This window comes from Salarias fasciatus, chromosome 18, assembly GCF_902148845.1.
Source record: "Salarias fasciatus chromosome 18, fSalaFa1.1, whole genome shotgun sequence".
Taxonomy (NCBI): Eukaryota; Metazoa; Chordata; class Actinopteri; order Blenniiformes; family Blenniidae; genus Salarias; species Salarias fasciatus.
Window position 1 is genome coordinate 23,181,197 of NC_043762.1, and position 14,885 is coordinate 23,196,081.

The window sequence follows — 14,885 nt, forward strand, 5'->3', positions numbered from 1 at the left end:
GAGAATAATTTTCACGGCCAGCGTTCGGCTCTGTTCGCCTGTCACTTCAACACAAGGAAAAGAAACGGCTGGCCGCGAGTTCAGCTGTGTTCAGGGCCGTGATCGTAACATCTGGGGAACCCTGACAGTGGAGCGGCGCCAGCGGGTGTCTGAGAAGGTTCCTTTGAGCCTGCCGTTGGTGAGTTTTGTTGCTGAATTGTGCCTTTTGCTGCCGGTGTTTGGCTGTAAAATACTCTATAAACTGGATTACAGCCTCGCCAATAACAGGCTTTATGGGCAGGATGTGATCATTCAGTCTGATACTGGCTGCAAGTGCCGTGTACTGAGTTATTTTAACACCATCAGGCTAACAAAGCTCAGGAACACATCAGCAGACATCAGACTGTTAAAAGTCTGTGGAACAGAATAAATAAATAGCAATGGAGGGTTTTCCTGGCAGGGCAGGTTTAATCAGCATAGTGTGAACTTCTGCAGGATCTCTTTGGTTGGAGCAGACGTTAGCAGCGCTGAGCCATCAGGCTAAATGAGCCATCTGAGGTTTGAACAGTCCTTTTCCACATTTTCCAGCTTTTGCTTGACCAGATACAGACACACCTCACAGTACATATTGACGATGACTGTTTTTGAGCTGATACTTTCCTTCTTCATGATCTAGAAAGCATGTTTTCTTCATTCTTTAATAGATTATTTAGGAATATCTCTGTTTTCCTTCTGGGCTGTTTGAACAGCAACCTGCTTTTGCCTTGAATAAGAATCAATCTGTGCCCAGAAAGATTTTTTCTTTTTGGATGTTACATCATATACAATAAGGCCTGATGGCGATGTGCAAGTCTTAAACGTTTTTAAGCCAGGAAAGTAAGAATTGTCTTCTTTTTCTGCAGGCAGACTTCATATAGCGTGACCGCTGACCGTTCAAACTGGAGTCTCTTTTTGATTCTTCTTTAATCTCTACGGGCAGAGGGGATTGCGGGTGGATAGTCGAGGCCCTTTCCTTGCTTACGTTTTGCACAGTGGTCCAAAACGTTGGCCTCGCCGTCGCTGACGGCGCTGTCCTTCCTCGTGGCGAGAGCCGAGAGGCGTTCCTGCAGGCAGACGGCGGTCGGCCGGCCTCACTGAGGTCGGCGTCCTTGGAAAAGCAAAGCTCTATTTATCTGAGTTTCTAATCATTTCTGCACTGAGACCATTTCCACCAGCTTTCTTTGGAGGCCTTGGATCCTGCTGACGGGACAGTCACCCTGTGGAGGACGCTCACGGAGTGGACAATGACTTCCTGTCAAAGCTCTGTAACACGGTTTCCTGAACAAACCGTCCCACTGGCGTCATGTGACTCACTGAGACGTCAACAGAAGTCATGGGAATCATTCTAATCTCCTCATCGTGTTTCGCTTTATGGCACATCTTCTATATCATGTTATGAAATTGACGTCAGTTTGTCTCAAATGCTTATTTTAATGCAGTGGGAGGAAACTGAATTACACAAAGGAAAACATGCAAACTCTACAAAGAAAGGCAGCTCAGCATCACTGGTGAAGATCCTGGCAGGTGTGGTTTTTCTCTGCCACATACAACACAAACCATAACTCGCTGACGACAGAGTGTATTTCCATCGCGGTCACCGATTAAACTTCTGAAACACTCCGGCTTCAAAAGGACGAGCAGGTGGAAAGTCGTTGCTGAGCGGGGGATTTGTGATGACGTCTCACACGGCGTCAGACCAGGAATCCGCAGCAGGGATTTATGGGGAAGAAAACATCACGGTGAAATACGTGGGCCTGGAAAATTCCAGCTATGGCGGAGTCGGGATGATCTCAGTTCCTCACATCCAGTCTGGATGCAGGTTGGAGGAACCGGCTCACTCCAGCCAATCACCACGCGGCGTGTCTGATTGGTCGACGCAGAGCCGACTGGCTCTCAGAGCTGGAGGACGTGAGGAGCACGGTGAGAGGGAGCATGGTAAACAACTAGGACAGCCGTGCACACACACACACACACACACACACACACATGAAGACACTCACAAACACACACACTAACAGCAGTGGACAAGCCTTCGCTTCCCATTAAGTCCAGTGTTACCCTGAGGTAGGGTTAAAAATACTCCACCGCTCACAAAGAGAGGAATCAGCACAGGGTGTGTGTGTGTGTGTGTGTGTGTGTGTGTGTGTGTTTGTTACTGAAGATTTTTTTTGCAAATACCATTCATGGTATAGTAGAAATGACATTTTTCTTTCTCAACAAAACTAAAAATGTGCTTCAAAGCAAAGAAAAAATGCATCAGAGGTGAAAGCTGTTGAAGACACATCGGATCAGAGTCTCTGCTTGTTTCAGCCTCGCCTGAGTCCTGCTGCCACCGAGTCCGTCGATCTGGGACATGAGTGGCTGTTTAGGCCCTTTCAGCATGAAGAGGCTGCTGGTGCTTCAGCGCCCCTCCTGGATCCCACACACACACACACACACACACACACACTCACACGCACACACACACATCTCAACATGTTTTACTCCCATTGTTTTGAAATTCGTTTTTCCCACATGTGGTTATTATTTATTAGCTATTAGTTATTATTTATTATTTATTAGTTATTATTATTAGTTCTTCGTTAACCAGAGGCACTTGCGAGCGGTTTGCGGAGCGTGGGCGTCGCCTTTAGAGGGGAGGCATCAGAATGCGGTGTAAAACATGGAACTGTTTCTCTGTTGATTTGTCAGAGAAAGAAAAATAATTCCAACCCTTTAGCGAAGCAGCAAGTATTGATCATGAAATTATTTTGTGCACTAAACAGACGAGTGGTGCGTTCACGTTGTCGTTCTTTCCAGAGATGTGGCTGGTTGTAGGCACAGGGTTATGTAAGGGCTTTGCATACATCCTCAGTCACACTCTGCACTGTTCTGTGTTGTTCTGTCTTGTGGGCACAAATCCTTTTCGCTTAGCGTCACATTACACACACTTATAGATTTGTCTACACGGCATCAGCAACGCGATGAACACGCTGCTCCGGCGGTCAGTGGAAAACACTGACATGGTACCATCAGCTTGGACTCGACGGTGAGACACCCCACCGTCCATCTGTCCTCTGTGCTGCTCCATCCTGCTGAGGGTCAAAGGTCACAGACAGAAAGACATATTCACGCAGTACGGAGGTTACTGACCCATAGCTAACCCATTAATCAACAATACAATTTATATTCACCAATTAATATGTGTTTTTGAACTGTGGGAGAAATCTGGAGGACGCTGAGAAAATGAGCATGAAAAGGCAAACAGTAAAATAAAATCCCATTTACCGGCTGACACGAGTGTCACCGTTTGCTTGACCTGAATAACAATCGTACAGATATCTGCTCCAGCTCTGAGCTGACTGCATGCAAGAGAAGTGAACAACAACACCTGCTCTCACTTCTTTCCTCTCAGCAGCACCGCCGCGTCCCCCAAACTAAACAGATATATCTCCTCCTCGTCTTCCAGGCCTGTTCCCAGGCTGCTTTTGACAAATCACCACATTATATGAGGCCTTTTTTAAGCGGCGCACACTTCCCTCCGCTTATTGGTTTCAGATAAAGCAGCAATATTTCCATTCATCTATTTCCGTTCGTCAATGGCGTTCAGCTGTGCACGCTCCACACACAACAGCACACTGATGCTGGATTGTGCACGGTGTACACACACTTCCTCTGTCTCCTTGGTCGTTAATAATGTACTGTTGGCAGTACGGAGGTTACTGACCCATAGCTAACCCATTAATCAACAATACAACTAGCATATGATCACAATAAATAAGCTCCGGATGAATGTGTTGGACTGGCTGGGATGGACCCAGTGTCCCCAGAAGCTGCGACCAGAAGGACAAATGTGATAGAAAGTGGATAAGATGAAGCTGACATTTCTACAACAAACACTTTCCTTCAGGAGGAATTTCATCTCTGACAGACAGGATCTGTTCTCAGCCAATCAGCATGTCAATAACGCAGCGCGAGCCTCACGAGATCAAGGAAGATGATCAATGGCCACGCCCCTTCTACAGAGACGTGAATCTTAATTATCTTTAAAGATACAGACTTCCTACTGTGTGTTTAGCAGGGTAGAGTACAAAAAGCAATGGGGATGTCCTGACCTCTAGTGGCCAAGATGTAGAACTACAGCAGAACATGAATCATTTTCAGTGTTTTCGGTTTACTGTGATTAAATGATACTTGGCGCAGGATTACTTTTCACAATCATCATCACCACACAGCATTTACTATCAGAGCAAAGACCACGAACAGACAACCCTGCCTCAGTGCTGATGAGCCATAAGAGTGGCTGTCACGTGCAGGACTGTGTTGAATATTTACAGACCAAGATAAATGGCCCCTCCCGTTCCTCTCATGAACAGAACACTGAGGGCTGAAGCAAAATATAGTAAAGTGGAGGAAAACACTACAATTAACCCACTTTACTGGCCGAGAAAACTCCTTAAAAACACAAAGCAACAATAGTGTGAAACAGGAATCTAATTTCCCTGCACTTGGATTCAGGTCCTTCATGGTATGATTTCATGTCCTTATGTATTTTCTCTTTTTTCAACGACAAATTGCTGCTTTTTATTAATCTGGAGGAGTTCTGCATCACGTGATGCATTACTTCCTTTTCTGCCCCAGCCTGCATGAAATGGAACGTGATGTTCAGAACTTCGGTGACAGATCTAATCAGTGGCAGGAGAAAGGCTGAACTCGCTCACGAGATCAGATTTCACATTAACCAGGCAGCACAGCGACCTTGGAAAGGTGAAGAGGTCAGTGGCGGTGATACAGTATCCCGCTGAGCTGCTTCTACTCTGACATGCAGGGAATGTCTGGCCCGCTCTTTATGAGTCCAGTGCCTTTCAAATTGCTCCTTTTCTGAAGAAGAGATAAAAATAAAAATAAAAGCTCGTGCCAACACGAAAAGGGAGCTGGAGCTCTAACGTCATCCACCCTGCAGAGAGCATGTGAGCGAAACTGAAGCAACACAACTAATGTCTTCACAAAACTCACTGAACTGAATCACAGCAGAAACCGCGAGAGTTAGCATTTCAAATTAAAATTCTGTTTACCAGGAGAAACATGCAGCAGCCTTATTGTGACTAAAAAAGAGCACAAACATGGATTTACTGTCTGTACAGACGGTCAGGACCGGACCACCGACATGTTTCAGGTAATAATTTTGGAGGGAAGCGTCACAGCTTCATTCAGGTGTTTGTTTTGGCACCAGCGTTCACTTTTAGTACTTTATGTACTACTCAAGCATTATTTACTATAAATACCAGCTCCCTTTACAACCCTGCAGTCCTCAGATAAATTCAAGCAGGATTTGTTAGCTTTTTGTGTGGTGTTCCCACTGAAGGTAGAGGATTCACACAAGCAACATTAATCAATGAGAGAATCGGCATCAGAACGAGCAGCTGCCAGCAACAGAAATAATACACAGTAATAGTAACAGTAATAATACACCAGTGTCTTGGAAATGAGTCAGAAGAAATACATTGGAAAGGATTAAAAACAACAGAAAATAATTAGGGATGTATAGAGCTTGCAGAATTCTGTATTTTTTTTTTATTTTTGACCCATTCTTTTAACTGATTGGAGAACGTCTCTTATTTCTTCAAGATGAACTAAAATCTTTGTAAGAAAGTTAAAAAAGAAATAATCTTTTCATTTTCAGCCATTTAAGAAAAGTCTCATAATGTTTCTAACAGGCCTTATCTGGCCATTAAAGGTCCAGAAGCAGTGTCTCAGTCACATGAAAAGTTACAGAACTTTAAAATTAATCTGTTTTCCAGTGTTTTATTTGTTTGGGTTTTTCAGACATTGACACGAAGGGCCCGTGATGTAGACCGATTCCTGAGACAAACCCTGTCTGCTCATTCATAAACAAAGAAAGCGCCGTGTTGACAGAGCGTTAGGAAACGTCAACACCAGCTACGCCTCGTTCCACTGCTGCAGATGTTCTTGTTGAGAGGGAGCCCGAGCTTACTGTGCTAAGATTATGTAACACCATATTGCTCATTCAAACTATTTAAATTACTGTTGAATGCATTCATAATTACCGGTACTGTACTGTGGTTTATTAATATTTGAGCTTAGTGATTGCAGTTTGAGGTCTTGACCTAGATGTTTTCAGAGGACATGCCCTCGCTATGTGAGATCCAAGAACAGACAAATAATCTGTAGATTCATAAGACTTTTTTATTGTGATTTATTTTTAATTCTTTAAAGATAGCCCTGTAATTGAGTTTTCTGTGCGATGTTTTGTAACTCATAGAGTATTTAAGCGGGTGTAAACCAGAAGGTGAGCCATTTCCCACTTTTGAGTTGAGTGAAGTCTTGGTTCGTTTACACTTCCTGACTCGGCCTGTGATCCTTCGTCTTGCTCTTGACTCGCTCTCTGCTTAGGTAGGCTTAACTGTGGCTCTAGCTGGGAGTGTTCATACAAAAATAATGACTTACAAGTCAGAAATCTAAGTGTCTCCAGAAAATTCTGGACTATTGATAAATATCACATTCATACATCTTCCAGTATGGCGCTTGATTTTAGCTCATGTTGGGTTGGTTTAAGATAAAAAAAAAAAAACTGTCAAAATGACAAATTTGAATTCCTAACACATTTCATTTTCATTATATGCACTTTTTAAAAACAAAGATTTTGTAAATCAGTCCCCATCTTCAGTCACTTCCTTTTAGATTTCTAAACACTCCTCAACTAGTTGTAAACAACAACGAAGTAACACAATTTTTGGAATACTAGCCAACCTTTCACATGAAACATCCAGCTGATGAAGACATTCAATAGAACCTCAATCACTCTTTACGTTGGGATTAATTCAACCTTGAAACTACAACAGATGAAGTGGTTTCACCAGCGTCCTGCCTTCATTCCTATTGTTTAAAGTCCTTTCTTATCTCCTTTTGTTATCACTTGGGTCAATCAGCAGGATGCCCTCTGGGTTAATCTTCACTCCAGGTGGTCGTCTCTGCGTTTTTCTCATCACATTACATCAAAGCAGGATCTCAACAAAAGATCCTGGAAAGCACAACCTTTTCATTCAACCCCCTCTCTGCTAACAAGGTGTTTTCCACAAAGTCTCCTCCAACTAAAAATGTGTGTGCATTTTCACCTTGATTCCAATAATCTTCTAAGCGTATTATTAGAACATTTTGTTCTATCCTTTCTGTTCTTTCTTATATCATTAATCGGAATATTTGCAATTAAAACAACCTGATTGTCTATTTTTCACTTGTTGGTAATAAAAACAGAAGCAAAGGAAGAGGGCTCTCGGGAAATGAAAATAAGGGCAATTCTAAAAAAAAAAACATAAAGATGAGGACAACGGGGGAAATGAGGGCAACAGGAAAAGCAACATTGTTATCGTCCCAGTTGCAGATGACTCGATAGTCGGAAATCTCCCATTTCCGGTTGAAATTTAAAAGGCGTATCACGTTGTCAGTTTTTGTAGACGCCATTATTAGATGCTGTAAATCGTACAGAGAAGATGCCATGAGGGCATAATGGCGCTGACTTTTTATTGTTATTGTTGTTTTATATTTAACTGCTTTATGTGTCTGGAGCAGGAAGATGATGCAACTTTCAGGTTTGTCGGCTTCCTTCACAGACTGACTCAGTTGCTAGGCAACAGGCGGTAGGCGGGGCCAGTGGAAGCGGTAGTATCCGGAGGGGGAACCGCCGGAGAGGGGGGAACAGCCGGGCGGAGCAGCCGGGCGGCGCCTGTTGTGAACCCGCCGGCTGGAGGAGGACCGTGGGGGCCGGCCTAGTCCCACACTGGCGGGACTTGAGAGGTAGCCGGTCGTCTGGAGTCTTGCTGCGGACTTTCTGCTGCCGCTCTCAGCCGCTTTCCGCCGGGACGCCGCCGCTCGGGAAACATGTCCACCGTCAACTGGAAGCCGTTCGTGTTCGGCGGGCTCGCCTCTGTGACGGCGGAGTGCGGTGAGCGGCGTGCGGGGAGGCGGCGTGGCGGCAGCCGCTCCTGAGTTGTGGAGATAATCTTCATTTTCCAGAAGAGGAGTGATCTTTGTTTCTCGTCCGGTTCTCTCTTGCAGGCACCTTCCCCATCGACCTCGCCAAGACGCGGCTCCAGGTGCAAGGCCAGGTCGGGGACGTGAAGTACCGAGAGATCCGCTACAGAGGCATGCTCCACGCCATGATGAGGATCGGACGGGAGGAGGGGCTCCGGGCTCTGTACTCGGGGTCAGTATGGGGTCTGCACCACTTCAGATCTTCAGTGGATCTTCAGATCCACTTTAATTTATCTTTACATAATTCTAGATGCTGCACTTCCTCCTGCAGCCTGCTGGCACACTTTTCTGTATCTCACAATTTATTATTAAAGGATTTGGCCTTTCATTTGTGGAGATCACTGCTTTATTTCCAGTGTGGGTGCTGAGACTTTCTGCTACAAAACCTAGTTTTTTTGTCAACTACTTAAAACCAGTAATAATTCTTATTCTTTGCAGGATTGCTCCGGCCATGCTGCGGCAGGCCTCCTATGGAACCATTAAAATCGGCACATACCAGAGCTTCAAGCGACTCCTGGTTGACAGACCAGAAGGTGAGATTCTCTCTGGAGCTCAACACATGCACATTACTTGCCAAGGTCACAGATGAGACACAGCTGGGGGTTGTGTGTCCTACTGAGACACGTTTGTTAATTTTCCTCCACTGAAAGCCCAGGAACTCGTCAGATCGTCAGTAAAAGCTGACAGAAGTGTCGTGGTTCTGTGGAATGCTGCGTGTTCACAGTCTGCCTCCTCTCCTGTTTCAGATGAAACTCTGCTGACTAATGTGGCGTGCGGCGTTCTCTCTGGAGTCATCTCCTCCTCCATTGCCAACCCGACTGATGTGTTGAAGGTATCTTTTACTCGTGCGGAGGTTGTGTTTATTGCACTTTTTTAAGCTAGTAGTAAAACAGGTTCTGCCGGTTCCTGTGGACTTGGTGTCGGTCGCAGTCCTGCACGTTTCTCTCTGCTTCAACACCGGAGTTCATGAGCGTTCCAGAAAGCCTGATCACCAGCACTCATTACAGACGTGGAAAACGGTCTGGGTTTGATTCTGCTTTCAGACAGCTGTTAAACATGTGGAAATCGTTCACCGCTTCACTCTTCTCACAGCTGTAGCATGCTTCGTGGTTACTGCACATGTCCCAGCGTGGATTTCCTCTGGTGAATGATGTGAAACTCTGTCCTGTGCTATCAAGTGGAATCTTTTGGTGGGTTCCCTGCTGGAGGTCTTGGTGCGACCAGGACCCCACTGGTGGGTTATTTATAGCCCAGCGGCTCGCAGGCCTAACATAGTGTCCTGTAAGTGATACGCTCACTTATCTCTACTTGTAATTTTCAGCTTCTTTTGGCAGGTCATGTCGGGACGTCTTGTCTGGCGTGTTAAACTTTAAAAAGAGGAACTCGTTCACATTGAGGACATTGAGTTTTCATGAGCGCAAGCTGTCTGCCAAAAACCTCAGAATCCGAACACACACCCAGACCAAACGTTCAGAACAGCCAGAACAAATGAAAACAAGACAAGTACTGACAGGAAGTTCCAGGAACTCAAGCTCGCTGAGAGAGTGCTTGCTCCTCCTTTCTTTTTGCTTTTGCATTCCACTGATTACCAGATAGAAAACACTGCACAGCTGGCTTTGGAGAAAATGTGCCGCTTGTGCAGCCATCCTTTTTTTCTCCTGTTCTGTTCTTCCAGATCCGCATGCAGGCTCAGGGAAGGGTGATCCAGGGCAGTATGATGGGCAACTTCATCAATATCTACCAAGAGGAGGGAACCAGAGGGCTGTGGAAAGTAAGCAAAGCCTTTGTGAATATCTTTTATTCTTACTATTGGATCAAACTCAGCGGCGTCTCTCTGCTTCAGGGCGTTTCTCTGACGGCTCAGAGAGCAGCCATCGTGGTCGGAGTGGAGCTGCCGGTCTATGACCTGACCAAGAAGCACCTGATCCTCTCGGGTCACATGGGAGACACCGTCTACACACACTTCCTGTGAGTCTGAGCAGCATGGTGGGATGCGAGGATTTAGGCTCTGGATTTTAGAGATGACACTGCAGACTTTAAGCAGCATCCATCCGAGTGTCGCTGCAGTGGGAACCACTAACGCCCCTGTGTGTGTGTGTGTCCCAGGTCCAGCTTTGTGTGCGGCTTGGCTGGAGCGCTGGCCTCCAACCCTGTGGACGTGGTGCGGACGCGCATGATGAACCAGCGCGGCGGAGCGCTGTACCAGGGAACGCTGGACTGTCTCCTGCAGGTCAGCCCAAACCTGAACAGGTCAAAGGCCCTGTTAATGATGGTCCTTATGAAACTATGGGATTAGCGCTCGCCGCTGGGATTATCTCCAATTGGGTCAAAATTTGCCCGAATCCTGTGTGAAGTTCTGAAAGTGGAACCAGCGGTCACAGTTTTCAAGCAACACGTTGTGTAACTTCAGTAACTCAGTCAAAGAAATCAGGAACACGTGTTTAAAAATGTGATGATTCCATACTTGTGTTCGCTGTTGTCAGCCAGAGTTTGTCAGATTTCCTTCTTTAGGGAGAGAAATAACTGCTTGTTAATAATAATGAACTTTATTTATATAGCACCTTTCTAGAGCATCGAGTCACAGGGTGCTTTACAAAAGCATAAAACAGGGATAAAAACACAGCAGAAATCAACATGAAAGAAGAGAGAGTGTGTTTATGGAAGGCGAGGCTCATATGATGGAACGAGGACAGCTTCTCACGGTCATGTAATCTCGGAGACGTCTGAGCTCAGAGTTACCGTCTTCATGACGTAGACATCTGGGCTGAAAACGTTGTTTCAGTGTTTTAAATGTGTGTCAAATTGTGCCACAAGGCTGTGTGTAGAAACTGCAGTTGTGCAGTGCTGTTGGCGGTCTGGAGCAGCGCTCGGCGTCTGATTCCCAGAGAGGATGACCGTTACTGAATAATGGGGTTTTCCCGTGTTTTCCTCCCTTCAGACGTGGCGCTCCGAGGGCTTTATGGCGCTCTACAAGGGCTTCTTCCCCAACTGGCTTCGTCTGGGACCGTGGAACATCATCGTATCCTTTGGCCGTCTCGTGAACCCGCCGCTGTGGCGCTGGGGAAATCAGGGCGTAAATCCTCGTACTCTTTCTCTCAAGTATCACATTCTTTCTTTGAGGAAAGCTTCATTTAATCAGATTAGTCTCTGCAGTAAAACCCGTTATTTGTTCACTTTGAGCCCCTCTGCTGCCCCCTACAGGCAGAGGGCTAATGGAGCACTGTCACAGTTGCATAAAGGAATTAGCCGCAGGGCGAAGTATGAGCCGCAGGCCGTCGTCTCGCTCCACCCAGGTCTGAAGGATGTAATGAGATTACTGACTTGATACAGTGACATAAGAAGGGAGGCTTTGAGCCCGGCTGCAGGGCCGCCCGGCGCTCCGCCCTCCTCTCTGCCTGTGTTCCTTCACTCTGCCTCAGTTCTTCCTCACGTACGAACAGCTGAAGAACCTCAACGTGTGATCGGAGGAGGGACGAGTGCGAGCGTCGGGACCAAAGTCGGGAACTGCTGAAAAGTGATGGATCCGCGATGGAACCAGCAGGGGGGAACATGTGTAACATGAGCGCCCGAGTTCAGGCGCTCGGTGAGAATCTGCCGGATTCCCGTCCGGGCCGAGCGTCTCCCGACGCCTGTGGCGAGTGCGGGAGTTACTGTGACACGCAAACGCTCATCAATGCTGTTTTCAAGTCGTTCAAAGGCTAATTTTGGCTTTGCCACGTATTCCGACGTCCTTCTGGCCGCTGGGACTCGCTTCACCTCCGTTACTGAAGAGAATGTGGGGCGGCATGCCTCTGGGAAGCTGAATCCAGGCGTCGCCAGAAACGACTGCAGGCTTTCAGGGTCGACTCTGGAATCGTCCTGCGCCTGAGTGCCTTGCTTCAGGCTGTTCGATCTGCAGGACTGACTGTCATCGTCTCCTTTTTGTAAAGAGAATTTGTGTGCATGTGATGTGTCCGCACCGTTCGACAAATAGCTTTTTTCATATATATATATATAAAGATGTTGATTAAATTGCAGAATGGGCGTTCGTCGCGTTTTTACAGCTTCCTGCTGTATTTGTGGAGCAGGAAAACTTTCTGACGCACGTTAATAAGTAACGGTTGCATAAACGGCCTGAAAGCAAAGCTGTGTGTATGTATGTGTGTGTGTGTCGTCCCTCGTAGCAGCGAGTGGAGACAGTACATATAACCTGAGGCAGCTGGGGGGGGGGTTCACACTCCCCACCCCCGGGTCTCCTTTAAAGCTTCAGCCTGCTGACCTTTGAACCCTGTATTGTCCAGCCCACACACTCCAGGCTTCAGATCGTTGTTTTACTGTGTGACGGCACGACGAGTAGCTGAACTTCACACTCTGTATTTACACACTTTATCTGTGAGCTCCTGTAAGGAACAAACATGCTGGCTGATATGTGTGTGTGTGTGTGGATATGTGTGTGTGTGCGCGCGCTCTCTCACTGCTGCCAAAGTGTACGCCTTTATTTTGTTCAAACTTGCTTTTTTTTTTTTAATGTGAAAGCTTCTCCAGTCCTGTATATTTCAAATAAAAAAAAGAGAGAGCTGACATGTGAGTGCTGTGCTTTGTAGAGGCCACAGTGTGGCGCTGTGGAGCTTCCTCTCCTCCATCTCCACTGACCCAGTTGAAAGCATCAGGATGACTGCCTTGAGTTCCTGAACTTCCAGGCTCCAGATCCGGCACGGCGCCCTTCAGAGGGTTCCCCGGCACTCCAGCTGCAAACCACCGTGTTTTCAGGGGAGGGTTGGTGCAGCTGTTTCTTTCTGCGGGTAAATTCCCAGTTTTCCCTCATCAGAGCAGCCGAATGCGACGAGGGTAGCGCTCGCAGTGAGGCAGTGGGTCTGCTTCATTAAGAGTCGACGCAGGAAGTGCTGCCGCTGTATCTTCATCTCAGAAGCCGCCTGGCATGGACAGTTTCTGCTGTGGAGAGAAAACTCCGGAGTGTGTCGGAGCGACAGAACAGCTGCTTCCCGAGCCGACAGGTGCTCGTTTCTGCATTCGGTTGATTGAGTCAAATCGAGGCGAGAATACATCCGGGTGTCCGCATGGCAGCGAGGAACACGGGAGTAGGAATAATGTGCGGCGTTGTGCCAGGGTTCTCTCGTTTGGTGTTGCAGTCAGCTGCCTGGCATCAGGTCTGGCACGGCCCTCGTGGCCACGGGGGATTCCAGCAGTCAGACATGCTACATTATGGCTGTTATTTGCTGCCTGGCCCAAGGGCGCCCAGGGCTGCCTCCATTGTGTTCCAGGGATCAGAGTGAGGCTTTGTGTCGGGGATAAGGCTCTGGCCTGCTCCAAACCCCCTGCCCCGTTCATCCATTCCTCAGATGAGTAAATGAATGAATGTGGGACAAACGGATGGAAACGGAGACAAGGAGACAAATGTATCTCCGTTTGGAAGAGGCGTGCTGGCTGTGCAGCGCTGACAAAGACAATTCACAGGCTCGTTGCCATTTCCCCCCCCGAGTTGCAGTTGTGATTTGGGACATGAAGGTTTTCTTGATGCCCAGAAATTGCCTGGATGCTGAGTTTGAGTAAAATAAATGACGATGTTCACAGGCGGCAGCTTGGACACATGGTCAGGACGCTCTGCTGAGGCCGTCTGGAGCGTCCTCCTCCTGCAGGACGAACCGCAGCCCTCTGGAAGCTGAGGCTGCCTGCGGTAAATATGGTTGGTAAACTGCACAGCTGCAGCTGGCTCCTGAAGAACAAGCTGGAAAAGTGAGGATTTCAAACACGGGAATCTAAATGACATTGAAACCAGTGAGGCATGCTATATTTACATGTTGAAATTCCCTCTGTCTCTGCTGTACATTAATACTTTCAGTCCTATCAACCCAGACTGCAGAAACGGTGCCTCCTGTTGTCGCCTGATTCACTCATGAATATGCTGGAGCGCCCGAGTCGACGATTCGCGCTGCCTAAAACTCCTGGTGCAAACAAAACCACAATCCCTCCAAATCACAGTACAGTCGACCTACATTCACACAGCCGAGGAGGGGACCGGGACCCCCGGGAGACAGGATCACAAGGATGAGCCGCTGGCAGCGCTGCTGCATTGTTCCATTAAGATGGGAACAGGCCAGCGGAGTGAGTGTTGAAGGAGATAAAATGAGAGGAGATTTGTTCCACACGCTGCCTTCTTTGACTCTTTGGCTCCAAGAGTCAACAAAAAGTTCAGCTGTGTCGCTGACGATGCCTCCTTCCTTCTCGGGGTGTTCGGCGGTGCAAGCTCCTCTCCTGGGAAGACAGAGACGAAAACCAGAGGAGACGGGTGGACAGACCCACCGGCTTTATGAAGAGTCACAAACGCTTCATATTTAGATATCTAAACGTAGAAACAGATGTTTTATGGAGTCCACTGAACAAGTCGGCACTATGTTGGCGGTCCGCTGACACACAAAGACAAACCATCAGGCCTACGGACAATTCAGAGTAATCAGTAATCACCTGTGAAAGATCCAGCCAGGGAGAAGAGGAAAACCTGATGGACAGTGACAATAGAAAGGTTAAACTATCTTCTCTCTGGTCTTGGGATAATATTGCATGAAGCCATCCGGCCTCACTGCAGGTTACCAGAATGTCCAAACGTGACTGCCATGTTGTTCCACTGGAAAACCAGCATCCCCGCTTTCACCCAACCAGTCGTCCTTCATCCGCTCTGAGTGTCTCCTGTTTCCATCGTGTCACAGCTGGAGGTCTCTCTGGCTCCACAGCTGGAGCAGAGCGGCCGGCAGGCAGTCGGGGACTGCTGAAGGAGGTCAACAATCCTCTAACCTTCTCTCCTTTGTGCTGAAGCTGCGTTGAGGTTTGATACAGTTGCT

At 47.3% G+C, this 14,885-nt stretch overlaps 1 protein-coding gene across 2 annotated transcripts; it reads left to right on the forward strand.

Moving 5' to 3' along the window:
* Positions 1 to 7,709: 7,709 nt before the first annotated feature.
* Positions 7,710 to 12,569, forward strand: LOC115405711 (kidney mitochondrial carrier protein 1). 2 transcript variants are annotated; one of them, XM_030115390.1, is made up of 9 exons: positions 7,714 to 7,960; positions 8,074 to 8,221; positions 8,488 to 8,582; positions 8,796 to 8,881; positions 9,725 to 9,820; positions 9,893 to 10,017; positions 10,156 to 10,279; positions 10,988 to 11,068; positions 11,469 to 12,568. In XM_030115390.1, exons 1-9 carry the CDS (start codon positions 7,897 to 7,899, stop codon positions 11,508 to 11,510), a joined length of 861 nt encoding a protein of 286 aa, XP_029971250.1. In that variant the 5' UTR covers positions 7,714 to 7,896; the 3' UTR covers positions 11,511 to 12,568. The 2 variants fall into 2 exon arrangements, with proteins under 2 accessions (XP_029971249.1, XP_029971250.1); XM_030115389.1 differs by having other exon boundaries at positions 7,710 to 7,960; positions 9,725 to 10,017; positions 11,469 to 12,569.
* The last annotated feature ends 2,316 nt before the right edge of the window (positions 12,570 to 14,885 follow it).

Bases quoted from the DNA above. Each gene is read 5' to 3' on its own strand.
- LOC115405711 (XM_030115389.1), top strand. From the start codon at position 7,897: ATGTCCACCGTCAACTGGAAGCCGTTCGTGTTCGGCGGGCTCGCCTCT. The intron at 7,961-8,073 runs GTGAGCGGCGTG...TCTCTCTTGCAG, and splicing joins CTCTGTGACGGCGGAGTGCG to GCACCTTCCCCATCGACCTC. The intron at 10,018-10,155 runs GTGAGTCTGAGC...TGTGTGTCCCAG, and splicing joins ACCGTCTACACACACTTCCT to GTCCAGCTTTGTGTGCGGCT.